At 38.4% G+C, this 21,272-nt stretch overlaps 1 protein-coding gene across 4 annotated transcripts in view; it reads right to left on the bottom strand.

The window, feature by feature from the left end:
- The window catches only part of Ror (Tyrosine-protein kinase transmembrane receptor Ror), a 235,420-nt gene extending 214,677 nt beyond the window's left edge, over positions 1–20,743 (bottom strand). For 2 of the 4 annotated variants that reach the window (XR_010889984.1, XM_067354183.1), the window contains exon 1: positions 19,095–19,712. Coding sequence is in view for 2 of the 4 variants with exons in the window: in XM_067354183.1 (XP_067210284.1) it covers positions 19,095–19,161 (67 nt within the window). In the remaining 2 variants the exon portion in view is untranslated. Of the gene's footprint in view, positions 1–19,094; positions 19,713–20,115; positions 20,403–20,537 lie in introns of those variants that run through there. The other 2 variants (XM_012368899.2, XM_067354184.1) reach the window with 2 other exon arrangements.
- Positions 20,744–21,272: the final 529 nt, after the last annotated feature.

Raw genomic sequence — 21,272 nt, forward strand, 5'->3', positions numbered from 1 at the left:
ATCAAAATCACACCTCTTTAAAAGATTTCCAGGGCAGAGAAACGTATACATCACGCTAACACAATGCAATAGAATAAATTTAACTCTTTTACAATCCTATCATAATATTTTATTTGAAACCCCTATTTGAAGAAAAAGACTATCCTTTCATAAATATGAAATTAAAATAATAAAATAAATAAATATAAGAACAAATTTTTATAAGAAAAATTTTATAGCTGTACTTTATTCGTTTCTCCGATTCCTGATTTAACAGCGACAGAAATACAGATATCATTTATCATTATTGATAAAGTCAAATCTGAAATGCAGCCCGCTTCGTCGCAGACAGAGCGCCGCTTCGCAGCGTGCACGCGTTCGGCGTATCGGTATCGTTTTGGAGCATAAACTCTCGCCGCCTGAATTCTCTCGCACCCTAGTAAACCTTTGTGAGCGCGCGTTGCGCGAAATTTGCGTTTTCGCGCGAGAGCTCCGGATCTGATATCGGGCCGAGCGCGAATGAATATTCACCGGCGATGCCAAATGTTCGCACTAGCGCGTGTCCTATCTCGCTGCCGGTATCGAAACGCCCACGAACAAAGTGTCAAAAGCGCCCTTTGCGTCTGTCTCGCCGCGACGAGCCGGCAAACGGCGAGAAAACGGTGCGAAAACAGATGCCCCCGGCACGGTACGTCGACGGCACGACTTGTAATTAACCAGAAGCACGGCCGGATGCTGATTAACCTCATCTCGTACAGAACTTAGCTCATATACGTAACGCGCGCACGTTAAGCTCGCTCATCTCACTTTTTCTCGGCTCATGCAATTTTTTTTTCCTACCCCGCGTCACTATAATCACAGACGTTAATAAATGCTGTCTAGTAAGCCACAACAAGCAGCGATAGTAGATTAAGTTTATACTGATAATGTCGCAAAATAATAATCGTAATTTTTCAAATAAAAATATCAACACAATTTAATAAAAATTAAAACATTAAAGATTTAGGATTAAGATCGATAATCAGTTATTATTTAAGCATACAACATTTCCATATAAAAACAAAGAAAAAACTAACTAAAATGTCACTCAGCAAGACAGTTAAATGATTGAGCATCGACGTATCTAGAAAACACCTAGATTCCTTGGCGTCCAAGGACTAATGCGTCGGTAACTATACATCATAATACACGTCGAACGCTGTCACAGAAAACGAAGATCAAATGCTTTCACGGCTGATGTCGAGCTAAAAGGGCCGATAAAGTGCGAAGGCTCGTGCTAATGTCCATAGCGTCCGACATCGTGTCTCTCGATCGCGCACGAGGGAAAATATTTTTTAATAGCGCGCACGATGTCCTTTCGCGATTACGGAGACCGGCTGCGCTTAAAAGTCGATTAGCTCATCCGCCGAGACAAGGAGAAAACGATTTCTCCAGACTCCCATGTCGGTGGTAAACGTATCGAAAGAAAGACGGGAAGGAGGATATAAAAAGAGAAAAAGACAGAGACAGAGAGGGTCCTTAAAGGTGGATTCTACGCTCAACGTACAAGATGTAATCTCGCAAGAGACAAGGAGAAAACGAAGGAGACGAGACGGGAAGGGAGAGATTATGCCCGATCCCTTCGAGCAATCCTGTTAGCGTTAGCCTGGCGTACGGGCAAAGGAAAAGACAACGTCAGACAACGGGGTTCTCGCATCACCGTTACGCCGCGCAAGCTTGTAACTCTTACTCCACCGTGTAATACGGTAAGAACATCGTGTTACACGCTCGTGTGACATACACCGATTTATGCTCAGAGCGTGCCAATAGCGTTCCCTCCCGTAACTCCGAACGACATACAAGTTTAATGGCATTATAGCCCACTTTATATGTATCTTCTCTTTTAAAATACAATATAATCGCTTCTAATGTAAATAAAAAAAGAATAAAATTACTTCCCGTTATTTTATTTTCCACGAAAGATTAAAAACACGCAATTATGCACAGCTGTCCTTGTCCACAAGTAATGCGTGCTCATTATTATTCTATTGTTATCCAATCTGTGATAAAAAAATTTTAATTTTTGATATTTTAAAGTTGAAAATAAATATTACAACCTTCCAAGCGTAAATGTTAAAGATAAATATCACACTGTTTGACACGTATTTCGAAGTAGTCGGTCTTATCGTCTATCTTATCACTGTGTTATCGAAATTTTTGTCGGGGGCAAGTTTCAGATAGTTCGAGCATGAAAAGTATCTCGGTTTGCTGCTAGCGCGGCAATTCAAGATACGCCGTAACACATCGATTTCCCATTCTAGCAAACTATCCACGAACCGTCTGTAATTTTCTCAAAATGACTCGGAATAATATAATAGAGTATAATGTTTCGAAATTTCCAACCTAAAGTAGAAACGATGCGTCGATATTATTCACATTATCGTAATCATTTTATCGACGACCGATTGCGATAGTGCAATCAAACATAGATACTGATTTCCTGAATTTTCACGATTATCTTACCATTAGATCGCGTAATCACTTAATATAACGTAATTGATATTGCCGGTGAATTACAGAAGCCTCGCGAAAAACGTATTTTTGCACACTTTATTATTCGGATATCCCGAGAAAGCATCGTAATTAAGCACAAAAAAAACTATAAACGGAATAAATTCTGTACGCGAAGCACCCACTTGATTCGCAAGCTGTGTCTGGCAAATCCAATTACCGCTGATAAAAGGAAATAAACCGGGAGCAACTTTTTGATGCTACATCGCGGAAAAGGGAGAAGAGATAGCGCGTTTTGTCTCGAAAAAGAAATCCTCAAGTTCAATACGTCCCCCATCGCCGCTCGCATCGGAAATAAGATTGTGCTCAGCCAGAAACACGATATCTTGTTGTGAAGTAAGATAGGAAAATCCCCCAGACGAAGCTGCAATTAAATGCACGAATAATTGTAAACGCGGAGTCTCTTACCACAAAAGAAATCCGACTAATTAAAAGCGGGGTGTTAAAAACCGGCGAGCGGGTTCCGGCGAATTTCTGCACAAAGCAATGCGGAAATTCATTAAACTCTTTATTCTTTATTTTTCGCGGCGTGATTTTTTAATCTGCCTTGTTTAGCTTTCGATATTTTTAAGCAGCGCCAATTCAATAAATTCTTATTCCCAATGATATTACCTCTCATTATTTTAATGTTTATTTTTTTTTATCCAGCACAGCATATCGCGTAAAGACTCGTAGATTTATTAAAGCGATTATTTCGTGGTTTTACGAGCCCGTTTAATTTATGAGTGACGTATGATTAATGGCTCTGTCGTGAGTAGTACAAAATATACAGTTATTCATCACTTAAAGGGCATTTGCTTTTCGTGCGAAAATAATAGATATGTGCTTTGCGCGATCCAAATAATAAAGACAGATAGAAGATAAAAAATGAGAATGAAAGCGACGAAGAATAAAAAATATTATTCGATACATTTTTAAATATGTATTACCTCAACCATTTAGTGAAAAATATAAATTACATTACATGAACAATATTTTAACATTAATCACTTTAATTAAAAAACGCACATCGTATATAATTCATCTACCCCATATTTCATTCATTTATCCAGAAATCAACCTTTTTTGAAGTAATATCTTACTTAAGTTTGTTGTACTGCGAGACGTTTCTGCGATACTAATTTCGCGCGAAACAACAGAAAGCCTGAAGATCGAAAGGCGCAAATAGCAATTTAATTAGCCGTAGCACTACAGGAGGCGAGTCGGCGCGAGGGAAATTCCTTTTTTATGAGCTTAAGGAGGGGCCGCCGCGCATCTGCCGCCCCCGAAACCCATGCATCAACAGGGCGAAATCATGATTTCTTCATTAGAACGTCGTTGCTCGCGTCGGAGCAGGTCGTGATAGATATTTCATGAAGAACGGGGTAAACAGATGCGGCACGAATATGGAGAGAGGCCGGGGAGGGAGAGAGAGAGAGAGAGAAAAAAAAAAGGGAGCGAGCGAGCATCCAGCACAGCTGACGATGTCTTTTTATCTCCCGTGCGAGGAAACGTTATACGATTCGCCACGTAAAATACACATATATTATTTACGGACTGAGAATTATTTCGACAAAACGCTGGACGGCGACGATAAATCAGCGCGGACTGCGCGCAACGCGAAGAAAAACAACATAACGTGTTATTTCTCGCGATATTTCTTTCAAGAATTTCGCCGCGGCGGGTAGTTTTATTAAGATGCACCTCCGAGTTTAACAATTTCGCGGAACTTTGTTCTTGAATGTAATTTTTGCTGGAAAAGAGCTGCCGGTAATTGTTTTCAGAAATAATTGCTGCTGTCTCTTGAAGCTTTCTACCGGGCATCCTGTATATCGCCCCATACCAATGTCTGCCTATAATTCAAGCGTCGAGAATGATAAAGATCTGAATTGCAAAGAGAACATTTTTCTAAAGGGCGGATAGCAAGTTCAAAGACTTTTGAACTTGAAACAAATCGATTCTACTAACTAGCTCGTTGCAATATCGTACATTAAACGACCGTATGTATAATGTTTCAGATATTAACAAACAATAAACAATTTTAAGGACGATGAGCTGCAGTATTTCCAAATGTAAATGTTCATGCCGATGCAAGTGTATCGCGAGCTCAGATTTATATCGCTTTCGACGCTTGTATCTTAAAAACTCGGCGATAGACAGCACGTGGAACATCTATTTCGTGATTATTTTTCCAGCGTGTCAGTCACTTGACGAAAATTTAATCGGAACCCACGTGGGCGTATATATTCATTAAACGGCCACCAGTATACAGACGCTCCCTGCGCTAATAATGATCGCAAAGCCACGAAAAGCTCTATGCCGCGAGGGTGCGAAGGGGTCTCCACGGTAACCGCGGGCAGGTCGACCGACACAAATTTAATATCTGGTAGTTCATAATGACACCCCTGGAAAATGAGCCCCAGACCGACGCGACCCCCGCGCGCGGTTTATTCACGCGCGCGTCTCCACGCGCGCACGTACGCACACGAGCGTGAAACGCGAACGCGAATTCCGTCGGGCGTGTGTTACGAGGGCGCTTTATTGGGGTCTACCAAAGGGAAGGGCGCGGCGCCGAAAGAGCCGCTTCAGACGAGCCGTAGCCAAAAGCATCTCGCAAAGAAATCGTCGCGTCGGGATTTCGCGCAATTAAAAGCGAGATCGAAAGGAGGCATCCGGGGTGCCTTAATCGTGCCGACATTCACATATCTCTCTCTCTCTCTCTCTCTCTCTTTCTTTCTGCCGATTTCTCTCCGGCGAAATAACAAGCAGAGTTCTGACTCTGCCGTGAGAAGTGCCTCTCGAAATCTCGAATGAGAATACGTCGAGATCGAAATGCGAACGCGTGCTGCGAGAAACGAGAGATGCGAAGTTTCACGGTTTATTGCGAGCTAAAATTGCAAGGAGCGAGAAGGAGACCAGAAAAGGAGGCTGGCGACACAGAGAGGGTTTGTGCGTCGCCATTTGTGCGAAGACGCGACGCGAGACTTCAAAGAGGACTTCTCTCGCACAATCGTCGCCGTAATGATTTCGGGCGCGATTGCGAAAATACCTGAAACCGTCTACTACAAGTAAACACTCATTCTCTCTTTCTCTCCAAGTTTCTTCTCCTCTTTCACATAATTTGTGCGTAAATGCCTTTGCGATGTGTGTGTGTGTGTGTGTGTGTGTGTCTTCCCAATAATTTAATTATTAATAATACGTAATTACGAGAGATGTTCACATCAAAACCGTATATATTATATTATATTAACCGTATAATATTAAGAGTTTTCTTCCATTTTGTGCAAAAAAAATATCCATTGAGAGATGTAAAACTTTATACAACTTGTTAGATCTAGAGAAAGAGAAATAAAAAAAATAATGATACATATTAAAAAAGTAACATCGTATATGCTAGTTTTGCAATTATTTTGTCATGGTATAAAATTTAAATCTTTTCTCTTTGTAGACTTACAAAGAAAGTTTGTAATAACATTGCAGAATATTAAATATTTTCACAAAGTCTTTTGTTTCTCAATAAAAGAGCGGTATAACGTATTTGTATCGTTGTTTCGTTTAACAATTGAAATAGAGTTTGCGAAATAAAGAGAGAATGCGTTTTATCAAGAACAAATTGTTGCTTAAAACTTCATACAATATTTAATATTATATAATCGACAGAGTATCAATTAAAGCAAAATTACGCATCTCTGAGCAATTTCCCTAATAAAGTTCGTGACTGAAAAACAGCGCAATTAATTTCTTTGAATAAAGTAACGTTAACGCAATCAACTTTATTATCCAAAACGGTATCGATGCAATTAATCTCTTTACAGAAGATAATACCAATAGGAGGTAAATATTTGCGGTTTCGTAGCGTTTGTCTGCAATCACGATCAATAAATAACGTAGCGTATGCACGCGAAATATCAACATCGGCGGGCGCTTCGAAACGCTTGTGTTATATAACGTCGATTAAACGATGGCATAGATGCGTTTTTCGAGCCGGCCGAATGCGTAATTACTAAACGGCCGCGTGCGCTTCCGAAACGCGATGCATATTTGCGCCACTCGGCAGCCGGTCCGTCTGTTGCCATGAGAGAGTGCATCAGGCCGGACATAACGTTCGATTAGATTAGCTTTGTGTACGGGGAACGGTATTCGCGGCTCGCATATTAGCGTAGGCACGCAGTCACAAGCGTATACTGTAATACGGCCGCCGACGAAGCCTCGGCGAGGTATTTCCTTTCGAGTGCGGCCCCGTCAGCGACCCCTGCGAGTTAATCAACGAGATGCATTTAGAGAGAGAGATCGCAAGCAAGTCGGAACGTTTCGCAGATGAATGTATATAGGGTGAAGCGGAACAATAATCACGCAACGTCCGAAACGTCGAAGCCTGAACGGAACGATGGGGTTCGCTGCAACTAGTTGCACGAAACATGGTCAAAACTTGTTTACGAGCCGCATTGGCGCGAAATATACGGGATTGTGTCTCGGACTGCGAAACATTCTGTCTTTCTCCAGAAACCGTACCATAGCATTAGTCGTGTAGTTCAAAAGTTTTCAGTTAAATGCAATGTTATCGTATCGTTGTGCGTGATAAAGTTGCCTCGTGCTGCTTGAAATGCTCGAAGCTCGGAAGAAATCATATTTTCTTGATATTTTCAAACTGTAACATTGTTATTCGAAATGTGTGATATATTTCTTAGAAATTGAAAGCGATATCATAATTTCTCAAAATTATGCGATATCTTACAACAATTAACCGAAATTGTGAAATAAAATGTTGTACAAGTCATCATTTTTATCGAAATCTGATTTAATTGTCTCTGCACTAAAATTGAACAAAATATTTCCTTCCTGAAATTTTAACATTTAATACTTTACTTGTTCAAAGCGTCGAGATGCAACGATCCGAAGATCTGAAAGTAAGATACTTAAAATTGCTTAAAGCACAAGACTTGCTCATCAATTTCCACTCTGAAAAGCATAAATCACCGAACGAGCTCGAACGACTCGAGCAAACCTCGAATACAAACTCTCGAGCGTTCGAATGCATCCGCGTCGAGCGGTGCATCAAATGCACCGGGATTCACGCAACGTCGCACGATCCGTCGTCGATATTTGCCGCTTTTATGTACGGAAGCGTTCGATTTTAATTGAGCGTCGAGACGGGAGAGCCACGCACTCCGCGCGCGCAGAATTTCAGATTTCAGGAAAAATCAGGTTTTCACGGATTGCGGACGGCGCGCCGGCGACGCGCGGGATATATCCCGATGGAGCTTCGGGAGCGACGGGTCGCGATTGAAATTGAGTGGATGTACATACCTATAGGAGCCCTATGTCCGCGATCGTCGGCGAATAGCGAACGGGTTCGGCCCTAGCAAACTTGGTTTTATTTTATTTTTAGTCCCCGTCGGGGCGCGCAGCAACCCCGTCGTCACATATCGATCGAGCGCTCGGTCAGCCTGTCTCGCCTTAATGAGACTGTTTTGTGCGTTTCAATTAATTCCGCTAAGAGAAAGACAAGCGGATGGACAGGAGGGGGGAGGGGGAGGGGGAGGGGGGGAGAAGCGGCAGACTGATACGATTGGTAGCTTCGGGGTATGGCAGAAGGGATCATTTCGCCGGGGTATTTTCCTCGTGTATCACGGAATTAATTAATACCCGTTATACCGATACCCGCAACTGTTCAGCGACTTCCGTCGGGATCACCGATACGGCCCGAATTGTATACGATCCGATACAGTATCACATCGAGGATTCTATAACGCAAAGGACCACACAGCGAATCAGATATCATTGGGCATCGGTCCGATATGAATGGAATAGGAAGAGGGAGAGGGACAAAAAAACCCTTAATATTTTCAGCGAGATATTTCCATATCCGGCAAGAAATGCCGAACTTTTATAGCAGCGCGATATAAATTTTCGCTCCACAAAAATGTCGAGGCATCGATGATTTTTGAGTGAGAAAAAGAAAAATTTAATTCTTAAAAACTAGATTCAACAGCAGCGAAAATGGACGACGGCGAATTTTCCAATTTTCAGTAGACTCGACAAAACTTTTGCTTAATGATAAAGATATCGAAAATTGAAATTCATCGTAAGAGTTCTTGTAGAACAGGAGGCGCGTATCAAATTATCGTTAAGGCAAAATTGTGCTCGAATTACAAGAAATTTAAAACAACGTGCACGGATGTGCGTGCGGAAAACATAGACTGCCGGCGTTTCAGTGTGTACGGTGTGTGATACGATTTCACGCGCTTGTCTTATAATGACCACGGGGGGAGATTTACAGCGCGAATCGAATTCTATTTCATATCCCATAGATTGAAATCAAACGATGCGCGATATGAATTACCCCGACAATCGTAGCATTAAATCACATGACGGCATAAAAACCTTTCACCTGTTCCGCCCGATGATATTTGAATTGAGCGGCCGGATATTAATTATAACTACATGAAAGCGAGTATCGTTATGAAAGCGCGCTCGCTTTTCCAACAAGGGCTTCAGATTAATTTCAGTTTACTGCGCTTAATTCCTCCGTGACCACAAATCGACAATTATGAAGCAAGTATCGATCAATTCACTCTGCGTCGGGAATTCAACTTGCAAACCTCGCTATAAACGCTCACTATTGCCTATTATGCCGTTACGCCATTATTATCATCGAGTGTATTAAATCTCAATTTAGCTTGGTGCTTATTAAACTCTGCATGCAAAATTTTAGCGCTAACGCTTTTTTATTCCCGCTCAAAAATTCAGCAAAAAATGCAATTAAAAATGCAATTAAAAAAGCGTAGTATATTATTAAGTATTCCATCAATTATTACGTGTGAAAAAGCAAGCAAGATTTATATGGATCTTTTTTATCGACATGCAAATATTCGTGCAAAAATCAAAGCACACAGCGTCAAAATAATTTTAATGCATTTTGTATGCAACTGCTTCTTGTCAGAAAATATTAATAATTGTAGAATACGTAATATCAACTTGCGAACGTACTCACGTCTTATTGGCCATGACGCTAATATAGGTAACCAACAATTTCAGTATGATAGTTACGGTGTGAAAGCACCTGTATACCCTTCATACATAACGAAGAGGGCCCATTCACCTGGCATTCGTCAGACAAGATTCACTAATTGGGATTAATTCGCGCTAATTAATTAAATCACAGAATAGCCGCCCGCTATGCACGCCCGTTGCGCTCACCCCGTGCAATTTCAAGCATATATTTCGTCTCTGGACATTCTGTGAATGCATAACGCAACGAAGCAGATCCTGTGACTTACGCGAAATTGAAATAATAAAACTGTCGCTATTTGAAATATTCGTGCCATCTTATTTTCACGAAGTAGAGAAATCATTATAATCTCAAAAAAATTAGATCTTTCATACAAAAGTATAAAAAAACATACGTTAATCGTCGCATACGAATGCAGAGATTATTTGCGTCTATCTGCACGAAAAAAACTGAATCCATCAAAATTCAAACTCCGCTATTTATGCACGAATCTGACGCGATTCCGAAGAAACGCCGGTGCACGGTGCAAAAATAAAATACGTCAATCAGTCTCACACAACAAATGATTCGTTAAAGCTGCCGTTCGCAATTTAGAAAAAAGTTAACGGAAAAAAATATATGTATTTTCTCTGCGCACCCGTATTTACTATCTGTCGGGCAGTATTCAAAGGCGCGTCCGACGAATTACAGTTGAAACAGTACAGCCCCGTTTTAGAGAACAGCATATTGTACAGCGTCGCGCCGAATATTGCACGGGACGAAAATGCATTCCGATATTATTGAAGCCTTCCGCGCTTTTGATCGTACAATATTCTCGCCAAATGGTTTATTCCAGTAATGTAAACGTGCAGGAGAGAGAAGAGAACTGCGGAATGTATCTCTGTCCTCTTCTCTCGATTAGTATTTCGAATTCTCATTATTTACAATATTACGGATTTTTCGTGAACACCTCTGCCATAGAAATCTATTCAAATATGTACAGCCCCATCGATGCGAGAACTAAACAATTTGCCAATAACAATTAATATTAAATATTTCGTGTCTCTTAGAGAACTTGATTAGAAATCGTAAATCTGAACGTCTCATTTTATTTTCCTACTTTATTCTATAATATTTTAAAATAAAGATAAAAACATCGTATACGCGACATATATTATTCTAAGAATCTTGATCGGATATCGATTATCATTGCTTCGAATATCATTCTAGGAACATACGGTGATCTCATTCGTTCCGGTTTGCATAACGCAATACTGCGTATCATTGATTGCAAGGGGCGAACCGTAGGAAAAAGCATGTCCACGTGCACGCTCGACGGCGGACACGGGAGAGAATCGCGATAATTAAATCTGTCGCTTTGGAAGCACTCTCATGTGGACAAAGCGCGAGCAAAAGGAATGTCGCGGAGCGCATTCGACGAAGCCCGGTGGAAATAACGCGACGAAATGACTCGCAGATGTTAACTCGCGATGCTCGAAGCAAGGCATTTTCCGTCCGCCGCCGACTTTGCGCGCTGAAAATTGTCCGCTCGAATGTGCACTTTGCCGCAATCTCGGAATGTACACGGTGTGCGGCGCAGTATTAGATTATAGCGTAAACGTGAGCGAGATTCATAGTCGCATGTGCGTTCGCTAATCCTCACGTAAATGGTTAAGAATGCGTGTGCTTTCTCCTTGTTACTTCATTGTTCATTTAAATACAATCGCCACTCCCGTTCGAGTAAGTGCAGCACCTTCGAATACCTTTGCAACAAGTCTTAAATTAAAGACGATAACTCAATATATTTCACGTGACAAAAAAATTTACTTCGGAGCAAAGTATATTAGAACAGCAAGAGTATTTTGGAATTTATATGAAAGAAATTTATTTGAAAACATGAAAAAATCGCTAATCAACTTTACTTCCGCTAAATTAATTGATGTAATTTGAAATATTTCTGCAAAAAGTTTATGCTCAAGCAGTTTGAAATCTTTGTCTTGTTTCAGATTGAAAATTACACGCAAAAAATATAAAATTCCAGCTATTTGAAAAGCATTTTCCTTTTCTAAATCCAAATAACTTCAAAGCAAATACGTATATTCAGGACATAAAAATAATTATTTTAAAAAAATGTCGAATGATCATGTTTTCTAATTTGAATAGCTTTGTCACGATGGCAGCACCAATCGACTCTGAGACCACCGTGTAGAAACGGGAGGCGGCGTTTTCGTGGTGATCTAAATTTAAGCCACAGATTTATACGCCCTCACTCGCCGGGCATTGACTTTGCTCCGACGCGGACCGACTTTCAACCCCCTTCTTCTTCTTCTTCTTCTTCTCTGCCTTTACCCTACCCTTTTTTCCCTTTCGTCCCCGCCTCGAGTTGTGCTCGCGACTCTCTGACTTACGACTGTTCCCTCTTATTCGCTTATTCTCGTTGCTGTTTATTACCGTCGCGAGATATTCGCGACGCGATGTCCTCGCAAATTTAGAACGGGCAGCCGCGCCGGTTGGCCTTCGCTAAGGACGTCTCGAAAGCGCTAGACCGCCAAACTCATCAGACTCGCAGCAGGGCTAAAGGACTCTCCGACAAGGGCCGAGAGACTATCTGCGATGGAACTTTGGAGGAGGAACATGGCACGGAAATCCCTCGCGAGAGTCTACTCCGACGGAATAGCCGGAGCAATTTGTTTCGGGTGAAACAGAGTAATCTAACGTTTCGACCGCGATAAAATCTGAAGAAGTTCCGTCTCGAGTCACTCTATCTTACTCTCTACTTTCCTGCACACCGCTCTTCTATTCAACTCTTAATACACATTGAATTTTGGAACAAATCCCAAAGGACGTATCTACGTATTCGTAATCTTCTGATAACTGTAGCTTTCAGAGGATTTTTCTCTGACTCGACTTAATTCTTTATCGATCAAATTGATTAATCAGTAAAAAGAATAAATATTTTACTGCAAGTAGTGATATTTTAATGATATGCATCCCGGAGATGTTAAATAAAACTCGAACGCAAGTATTTTAAAACGTCTTCAAACATTCATGTTTAGAATAAAAATTATTTCATAATAAATATTGCATATTTAAATATTAAAATGGCTCTAAAATGTGTAGCCAAAAAATACAAAACTGCATCGACATAAAAATCGAAGTGTTTTACTTTATGAAAGAAAATTGCTCTATTCAGATTGAGACGTTCGAGTCCGATGATTATCGCGAATGTTTATATTGACTATTCATAATGGAAGGTATAAATATTTTCCTGTCGCGCAGAGCCGGTCGGTGTTTTTATCGCTCCTGATAAATACATATTTCTACGTTCTCTGATTCGAAAAGAGACCTATTAGAATACCGTAGCACGTTCGACTGTTTTTTCAAGACTGCATCACAATTTTATGTCTTGAACAAACGAGAAAATCTCGTTATTATATTTCGTCAACAAACACGAGAAACCGCGATTTAGATGTTTCGTCCTGCGAGTTGACTTCATTAACGATAATTACGAATTTTATCACCAGCCCATCAATCATTAATCATTAATGAGGTGTTTAATTGACGGCAAATTGGCATCAAATGAACGTTTAATTGACAGTAAAAATAAATTGCATAAATTATTTATCATCGGAAAGCAGAGCGAAGTAAATATGTCTCATTTATATATAACAACATATGCTACATATTTATTATCATTAAAATTGAAATAAATATTACAGAAAATATTCTCAAATTGTTAGAATTTTAATCTCTTACACTGCGCGCTCGGAAAACAACTATACGATACTATTGTAGCTATTGCTAAACTTTTTCCTCCGAGTTGTTTCTGCTAAAAATTTCAGAACTTAACGCACAGACAAATGTCTTTTCCTATCCTAAGAAACCAACATCGTCGACATAAAGGAACATTGAACGGAGAATTTCAACTTCATCGAACGAGAACAATAGTTCTACCGCGAGCAGCATCATGAAGTACGATTTCCGTCGAGTTTGGTGATAAACTGCACCGACGGCGATATTTTAGCGATGATGCTTCGAATTTATTTCATTCCTACGTAGACTACGGTTCTTTGTGCGATCACTCCTATTGTGCGCGATACGGACGGCATGAACGAGAGAAATGTGGAAGGAACTCCTTCTAGAGATTTCGCCAAATTTATGACTCGGCATAATGACCCGGACTAAATTTTAGCCCTTCGAAGACTCGGCCACTCGCCGGCGATTCAACGCGAACGACGATCCGGTGCATTTATACGCTTGTAAGTAATAGCCGGATCATATTTTTTTGCGCGAGCCACTGATAAAGAAATTTGCAATATAATATATCAACTGACATTATGTTTGTTTTCATCAATTACAAAAGCAATTTAAATAATATTTTATTTTTACATTCAATAATAATATATCTGAATAATTATTTCAATGATTAATTTTATTTTGCGGCTAAATGATATTTCATATCAAAGATAAATTTGTTTTATTTAAATAAAATCTAATTAAGGAACAATATGAAAAGATCATCAATCATGCTGCGTTCATGAATTATAAAAAGAGAACAGCAATGTCCAATCCACGAATAATTAGTAAGTAATAACGTTGAAACGTTTAAAGCCTACCTAACGTTCAAAGTGCTGAATTTGTCAATTATTATTGCGGCAAAATGATAATGCATTAAAAATACATACGGATCGGCACGCAAGGGAAATCGTAATCGCCGAGGGTCGACCTTTGCGCGAGATCAACACGATAATTCGAATTTTCATCCCGCGGCTAACGGTCCATACATATTTATAGTTTAATTAAAATCGATACGAGCTTACGCGTGGGTGGCTTAAACGGCGCGACGCACACCGTTCGTTTTCTTTTGTGAGCGAATTTCGACACTGTCGCAATGGAAATGCGTATCAATGAATATGTAGCACCAAGAGGCACGAGAGGGAAGACAGGAATGCTCACATTTAACGATTTTACTTATCTGATATTGAATATATACTATAAGTTTTTCTCCAAAAATATATATATCGTGATAAATTTCCAAAAATATATGGTTTCTAACGATAAAAAATCGTAAAATGTTAGATACCACATATTCTTTAGCATACAATTTTTTTTAATTGAATTATTTTTTACTATAAAATATTTTCAGCGAATAAATTCCCGTGCAATAAAAAATATGGGGAAAAATATGTAAATGCAACTCAGCGTTAAATTCCATTCTGCAAATCCCTATTATTTCGTAATAAAAAAGTATCTTTCAAGCGTGGGTACCATCGCTAACGTTGAATAGAAATTGTTATTCGAAATAATCAGTATCTATATTTTGATATTGCGAGAGCAAATCTGTAGCATCAAGTTATTTGCAAAAATCCCCGGCAAATCCAAGCACGAGATCACGCGATTCACGATTTATAGGACGATAAGTCGTACGGTGAACACAAGCGGCATACAATCAACCGGGTTTATCGATCATTAACCGCATCGACGCTGTTAACCGACATGCATTTAATATACGGCGAAAAACAGTCGCGTAAATTACTCATCCTCGCGCCGCGCAGAACGTGTGCACTATACTAGCATGACCGGCTAAGCGTTTCTCCACGGTAATCGATACAACGCGGCTTACCTTACGGATGTCGTCTACTATTTACGATCGCAAGAAGTATAAAACCACGCGTTACACGCTCCTCTCCTGCGAACGACATATCACTGCTTCTCGCTTTTGCCCGCTAACGTCTTTAACGTGCGAGTATTTCTCGGTGTTTTGTATTCGCGCTATAATATTGCACATCGATTCTGCGGAATAAAAAGAAATTTTGTCACGATTTGCCACTACGTAATCTTTTTTAGTTCCGCGTATAAGATTCGAATCACGTTTCAATGTTATGTGTTTTCTCGTATCCCCAAGTAAAATATTCCGTTAAAAAGGCAAAGTATAAAAAGAACTTGAATGCTCGCCTAAAAATAGGTCGTCGAGACATATTATCCGTCTTCTATTACAAATATATCACTTTTTTCAAAAAAATATAACTTTAAATCAAAATTTTTTTTACTATACATGTTTACACAGAAAAAAATTATGGATAAAAATAACGATATAAGATGCCTGTTATCGATAGCAACATATTAGCATAAAGTTCTCGTAGTCGCGACTGGTGACGAAAGAAAACGGGAACTACTGGCGGGTTCTCTCACCCTTCCTGACGCGCTTCTTCAAAATCATCATCGTAATAATTTGTTGTACCGTCACGCCTCACGCCGTTCCCTTTGAGCTCTAAATAACGTCCGATGGAGTCCTTAAAACGCCGGGATACGCTGCCGCGCATAATATTCGTTATTTACAAGCCAATAACGTCGCACCTCTCGAAGGCATAAATAAGTTGTAAAAAAAGAGAGAGAGAAAAGAGAATGCGGGTCCTCGTTGCGATCTCATCGGATAATCTATAAATTTAACACGCGTTGATGTCAAAAGAATTTCTAAAAAGACGGGGCTATTCTTCTCTAAATTCGTCTGGTCGTAGCTGAAAAAATAGTCTACACTGTAAAAAAATCGGTAAATTTACACAACTAAGATGTAAAAGTTACACGATAAATAACAGAAATTTATTAAATATATAATGTAAATTTACATAATTTCATAAATTTTATACTATTTATTTAGTATATTTCCGTCATTTATCATATAATTTTACATCTTACAATTAGTTAAATTTAGTGAATTTTTTTACAGATATAATATGATATCCAGATGATACAGATATCGAGATAATAATGTGATATATTTAATGTTATTTTAATGGAAGACAATTACAATACAAACTTACAATCAAATAGTTTTATATACACGTTCTGTTAAAATTCCAGTTTGTATTTTTTACACACTGATATTTCCTAATTAAATTATTTGGCATTTCTGATTCATGTACCGATAAATTTTGCTGCACATACAAATCGCAAAATTTTGTATCATCAACGGTATTGCAATTTCAGTGATTGCAGCGTTTCGTCACTCTATAAAAAATCTATGAATCGATTGAGCACCGGAATTATCAGTTAGAAATTTAAAGTAAAGTTTTCTGATTAGAAGAGATGCTCTCATTTATCATTAAGATAACTGCAGCGTTTTGTCACTCTATTAAAATCTATGAATCGATTGAGCACCGGAATTATCAGTTAGAAATTTAAAGTGAAGCTTTCTGACTAGAAGAGATGCTCTCATTTATTATTAAGATAGCTGCAGCGTTTCGTCACTCTATTAAAATCTATGAATCGATTGAGCACCGGAATTATGAGTTAGAAATTTAAAGTGAAGCTTTCTGACTAGAAGAGATGATCTCATTTATCCTTAAGATAACTGTGTTGGGCAATATAAGATATCGTGTTGCAGTTATGCGAATTACCACGTAAATTTCGTGTATACGTAATAGCAGACGTTTCAACGCTCATAGACGTTGTAATTTGTAAACGATTTAAAGCATTTCACGCTCCGTTAACCAGGGTAATAGGCTCACTTTTAATTACCGTCTAATGTACTATTACCGTCTCCCTTGACACCCACTCCGGCCGCGTAACAAGCAACGCTTTTCATTTACGGATGGCTGAGTCCACGAGAGGCGATTTCTGCGACGTTGTCGACAAGACCTGGACCACTTTTACCTTTCTTGTTAGAGAGTGGGAACTCCAAGACTAATAGATTTAACGTCAACTCGTTTCTCGAAAAATATGAGCGCTTGAATTAACCGAGAGTTTGATAACACATTTTCTGTTTTTTTTTTTTTAACAAGCACGGGGAAATTGACTTTCGTCTGTTTTTCATTTCGATGCTTAGGACACAATTTAAAAATGCTTTTCGTTTATATTTGCTATGTTAACTCAAAAGAGAAGGCATGTAGAAATATATTCATGAAAAATACCGTGGTTTTCCATCTCGTAAATATTCATTATAAAGTAAAATAGAAAAAGGAAATATATGCAGACTCGTTTATACATAAATTACCATTCTCTATTGTGTGTGTGTGTGTGTGCCACATACACTATCAGTTTAACAACGCGATAACGTTGATAATGAAATTAGCGCGCGAGTAACTGACAATGAATTTCTATACGGTATTACATAACCATGTAACTATATGTACAGGATGCTTAAAGCTAAGTATATCACTCGTTAATAGCTGAAATCGAGTATATATTTTTATAAAATTTTAAAAGAGCAGTTTCAAATATTTCATAAATGACAATATACCTGGCATGCCCATCTAGTCGATCGCGACGTGTTTTTTGATAGATCTTCACATTTTGATTTTTACTTTGTTTGGTTTTATCATAAAATCTATGTTTCTAATTTTAATATTTATTTTGTTTCTATTAATTTCTTTATATCTTGACACTTAGTTTGTCTCTATATGTTCAATAAATGTCAAAATCATAATTCTAATTTTATATTTAATATTATATTTTTTCCTCTATACATGAGTAGATCGCAAGATCGCTTTATTAAAAAATAGTAGCTTGCATGTACAAAAAGATTGGACAGCATTCAACCTTTATCACCACATTATCTGGATAGACTATTTCTTCAGTTTACGGCCAGACGAATTTAGAGAAGGATAGACTCGTCTTTATTACGATTCCGAAGAAACGCGTTAGAGTGATAGAACCCGTCAAGTCTTTCCCATTTTCTTTCGTCACGACTTTTACGAGAACTTTATGCTAATATGTTGGTGGAAGAGCGCGGACGGGATCGACTCGCCATCTCTAACTTACTAGGCTAGCGCGCTAGCCCCACGCTACTTACGGTGATACAAATATAGATGTTATAAAGACGCAAAGTTCAATATTTTACGGAAAAACTCGTGAAGTTCAAGCGATTTGAAAAGCTCTCAACTGAACTTAACTCGCACCTGGACCTGTCGCCACTTGTTGAATGTTTATGAAGAACAGAAGTTGAAAGAGAGAAAGAGAGAAGGAAAGAGTGAAAGAGAGAAAGTGCTTTTCAAATACTTTCGGCTGATCGCAAATTTCAAATAAAGATTAAAGGTTTGCTTTATCATACGTGATATTTATATATTTTCGAGAATTTTTTCGATTAAAATAATGCAAATAATAAAAAATAACATGTAAAATAAACACGTAATTATGAATAACGTTATTATTAATATCCTAAATAAACTAAAAAAGTATTTAATATTATCACAACAGAATAACAGAATTATTAATAAGTAATTTCTCATAAAAACATTAGAATAATTTAAAACATTATCTTCAAATTGCAAAATATAGAAATATATATTAGAAATTTAATTTAATTTGTGATTTGTAATTTAATTTGTAAAATTTTAATTTATAAATCGAAATTCCAACTTCTGTCTCTTCATAAACTTCAATCTCGAGGAATTAATAAAAATACATGAAAGCATAGTCAAACATATGATCGTGATACAAGCGAGAGAGAAAAAATTCTATTTCGATTCAGAAGCATCTTTCTATAAAATCATAAAATTCTATAATTGTTATACAATTTTTAATTGTCCGTAGCGTATTTTTATTAACGCCTCAAACGTGCCGTTTATTTCCCACATACGTGAAATATTAAACTAACCTTTTAAGATGTCCGCGAAGAAAAGCAGGAAGACCAATGCGCATAATTGGCGGTTGACTTGTGCCATGTTGTTTCCCCTTTACTCCAAAAAATACATGTCTGAAAATTAATTCAGAAAATCGGATCTTTTTGACAGTTTTCGTTCTTGTCCTCGTCACACACACAATCGCTGCAAGTATTTCAGTTCGGATACGACGTGTCTAAACAATGTATCACCGCGATTACCGCGCGTCCGCACGTGACCGCCGCGAAATGTCCTTTTCTCGATCGTTCAAACGTCGTTCACCGAAATTCGTGGACGGAACTTACGAACGATGCTGTCCACGCGTGTGTCACACATCGCGCGTTAACTGTCACGCTGACATCTTTACTGTCATTGACTGCCGAAGACGTGCAACGAACATCAGCGCGTAAGTTTTCGGCAAATATATTTTCAACGAAAGTTCGCGATCAGCAATGGCAGTGATCGAAACCGCTGCGACTCCACGATATTCGGTTTTTCTCAAGAACTGGTAATTTTCGCGACGCAAACACGCGTATCACATCGCACGTCTCACGCAAACACACGAAACACAATGCACCACTCGACGTGTCGCGCGACACTGCCGGCCGGCTGAAAGCTGCGCACGGTATCGCTCGAAAGACGCGCGCGCGATCGAGCATTTCCCCCTCCACGCGGCGGTTTCCCCCACGCGAGATGGCGCGATATGTTGATGTTAGAGTCTCCGATGAGAATGAAAACATAGTAGTTTTTACCCGAATTCCGATGAAAATATAAACACACGATATCCTTACTCGGCCGCAATTCGGAGTAAACGGGGAGGGCAACATGACGCAAGAACCGTCAATTATTCGCACTGGAAATCGCCTATTCATTAATACCAGATATTTTCCGACTTATCCTTACACAATTGCTTGTATCATAACTACAATGCGCAGTTTTCTTAAAATTACATGAGACAAAACGTATTTCTTTTGAATTATTATAATTACCTAGCATTTTAATTATTATAAAGCTTACCTTAAATAAACTCGTGCGAAGACATCTCGACGATTTAAGCCGATTCCAGACGAGACTCTTCCTTGAAAACTGGATCAACACACACTCGCGACATATACGCGTAAATATAAAATATCACGGCTAACTATGATTACGCACTATTACTACCGGCACTCTCAAGATTTATTTTTAAAAAATAAAAACTGGCAAAAGAACGTGAAAGATAATCGCGCGATACTTGATTCGGCACTCCCGAAAAATATTAATATATTCACTACTTCTCCGATATTAATCGTAGATACAGCAATCTGCAACAAATAAGAAACCATTTTTATTTAATTATAACTAGACAACTAATGGCGCTGGCTGCAACTTCTTGCGGTTTAAACATTTTGAACTTGCAACCAATATAGGCGGGAAATGATGCTAATGTCAGAACATACCTGTTACCCGATTAGAGTTAGGTTAGGTTAGGTTAGGTAATAATCAGCGCTGATTTAACACACTGCCTTCGTAAAGTTACGATTATATCTCATTATTATTTCACATTTTATGGTAACTGCACGATACTTAATTTAACTTTGCTGAATTAATATGCAAATACATGACTTTTATAAAATCAGAAAGAAACACAGAAAAACATCCTCACTCGTTGAAATCGCAACGATGACTGCAGCAGCAGCAACTTCTCGCGATTTGAAATAGTAATAAATATGTTCAAAAATCATCAAAGCGAAACATGATTGGACACAATTGGACAAATTATAGTGATAAAACATGTTTACCACCTATTATTTTTTAATATTACAATATTTATCACCGATTATTTTCAATCGATTAGATTATCTTGATATTATTTATCAATGACCATACGATATTTAGCATTAATATTAATCAATATTAATATTAATATTAATACATGATTTACTTTTATGAAAAAAAATCAGCGAGAAATATCCAAACATGCTTTTACTTGATGATGCGTCAATTAATGACGAAAATAGCAACTTCTTGTGATTCCAATTTATATCAAGAACATTCGACAATCCGACACACACTTTCTAATATTATAAATAAATAAATTTCAACTATTATTATATCACCGCATTCTGTATTGAAAATACGCTAATTAACACAACAATCGTATGATATTTCGACATTATTGCTATTAATGCGCA

Source organism: Linepithema humile, chromosome 4 (genome assembly GCF_040581485.1).
Source record: "Linepithema humile isolate Giens D197 chromosome 4, Lhum_UNIL_v1.0, whole genome shotgun sequence".
Taxonomy (NCBI): domain Eukaryota; kingdom Metazoa; phylum Arthropoda; class Insecta; order Hymenoptera; family Formicidae; genus Linepithema; species Linepithema humile.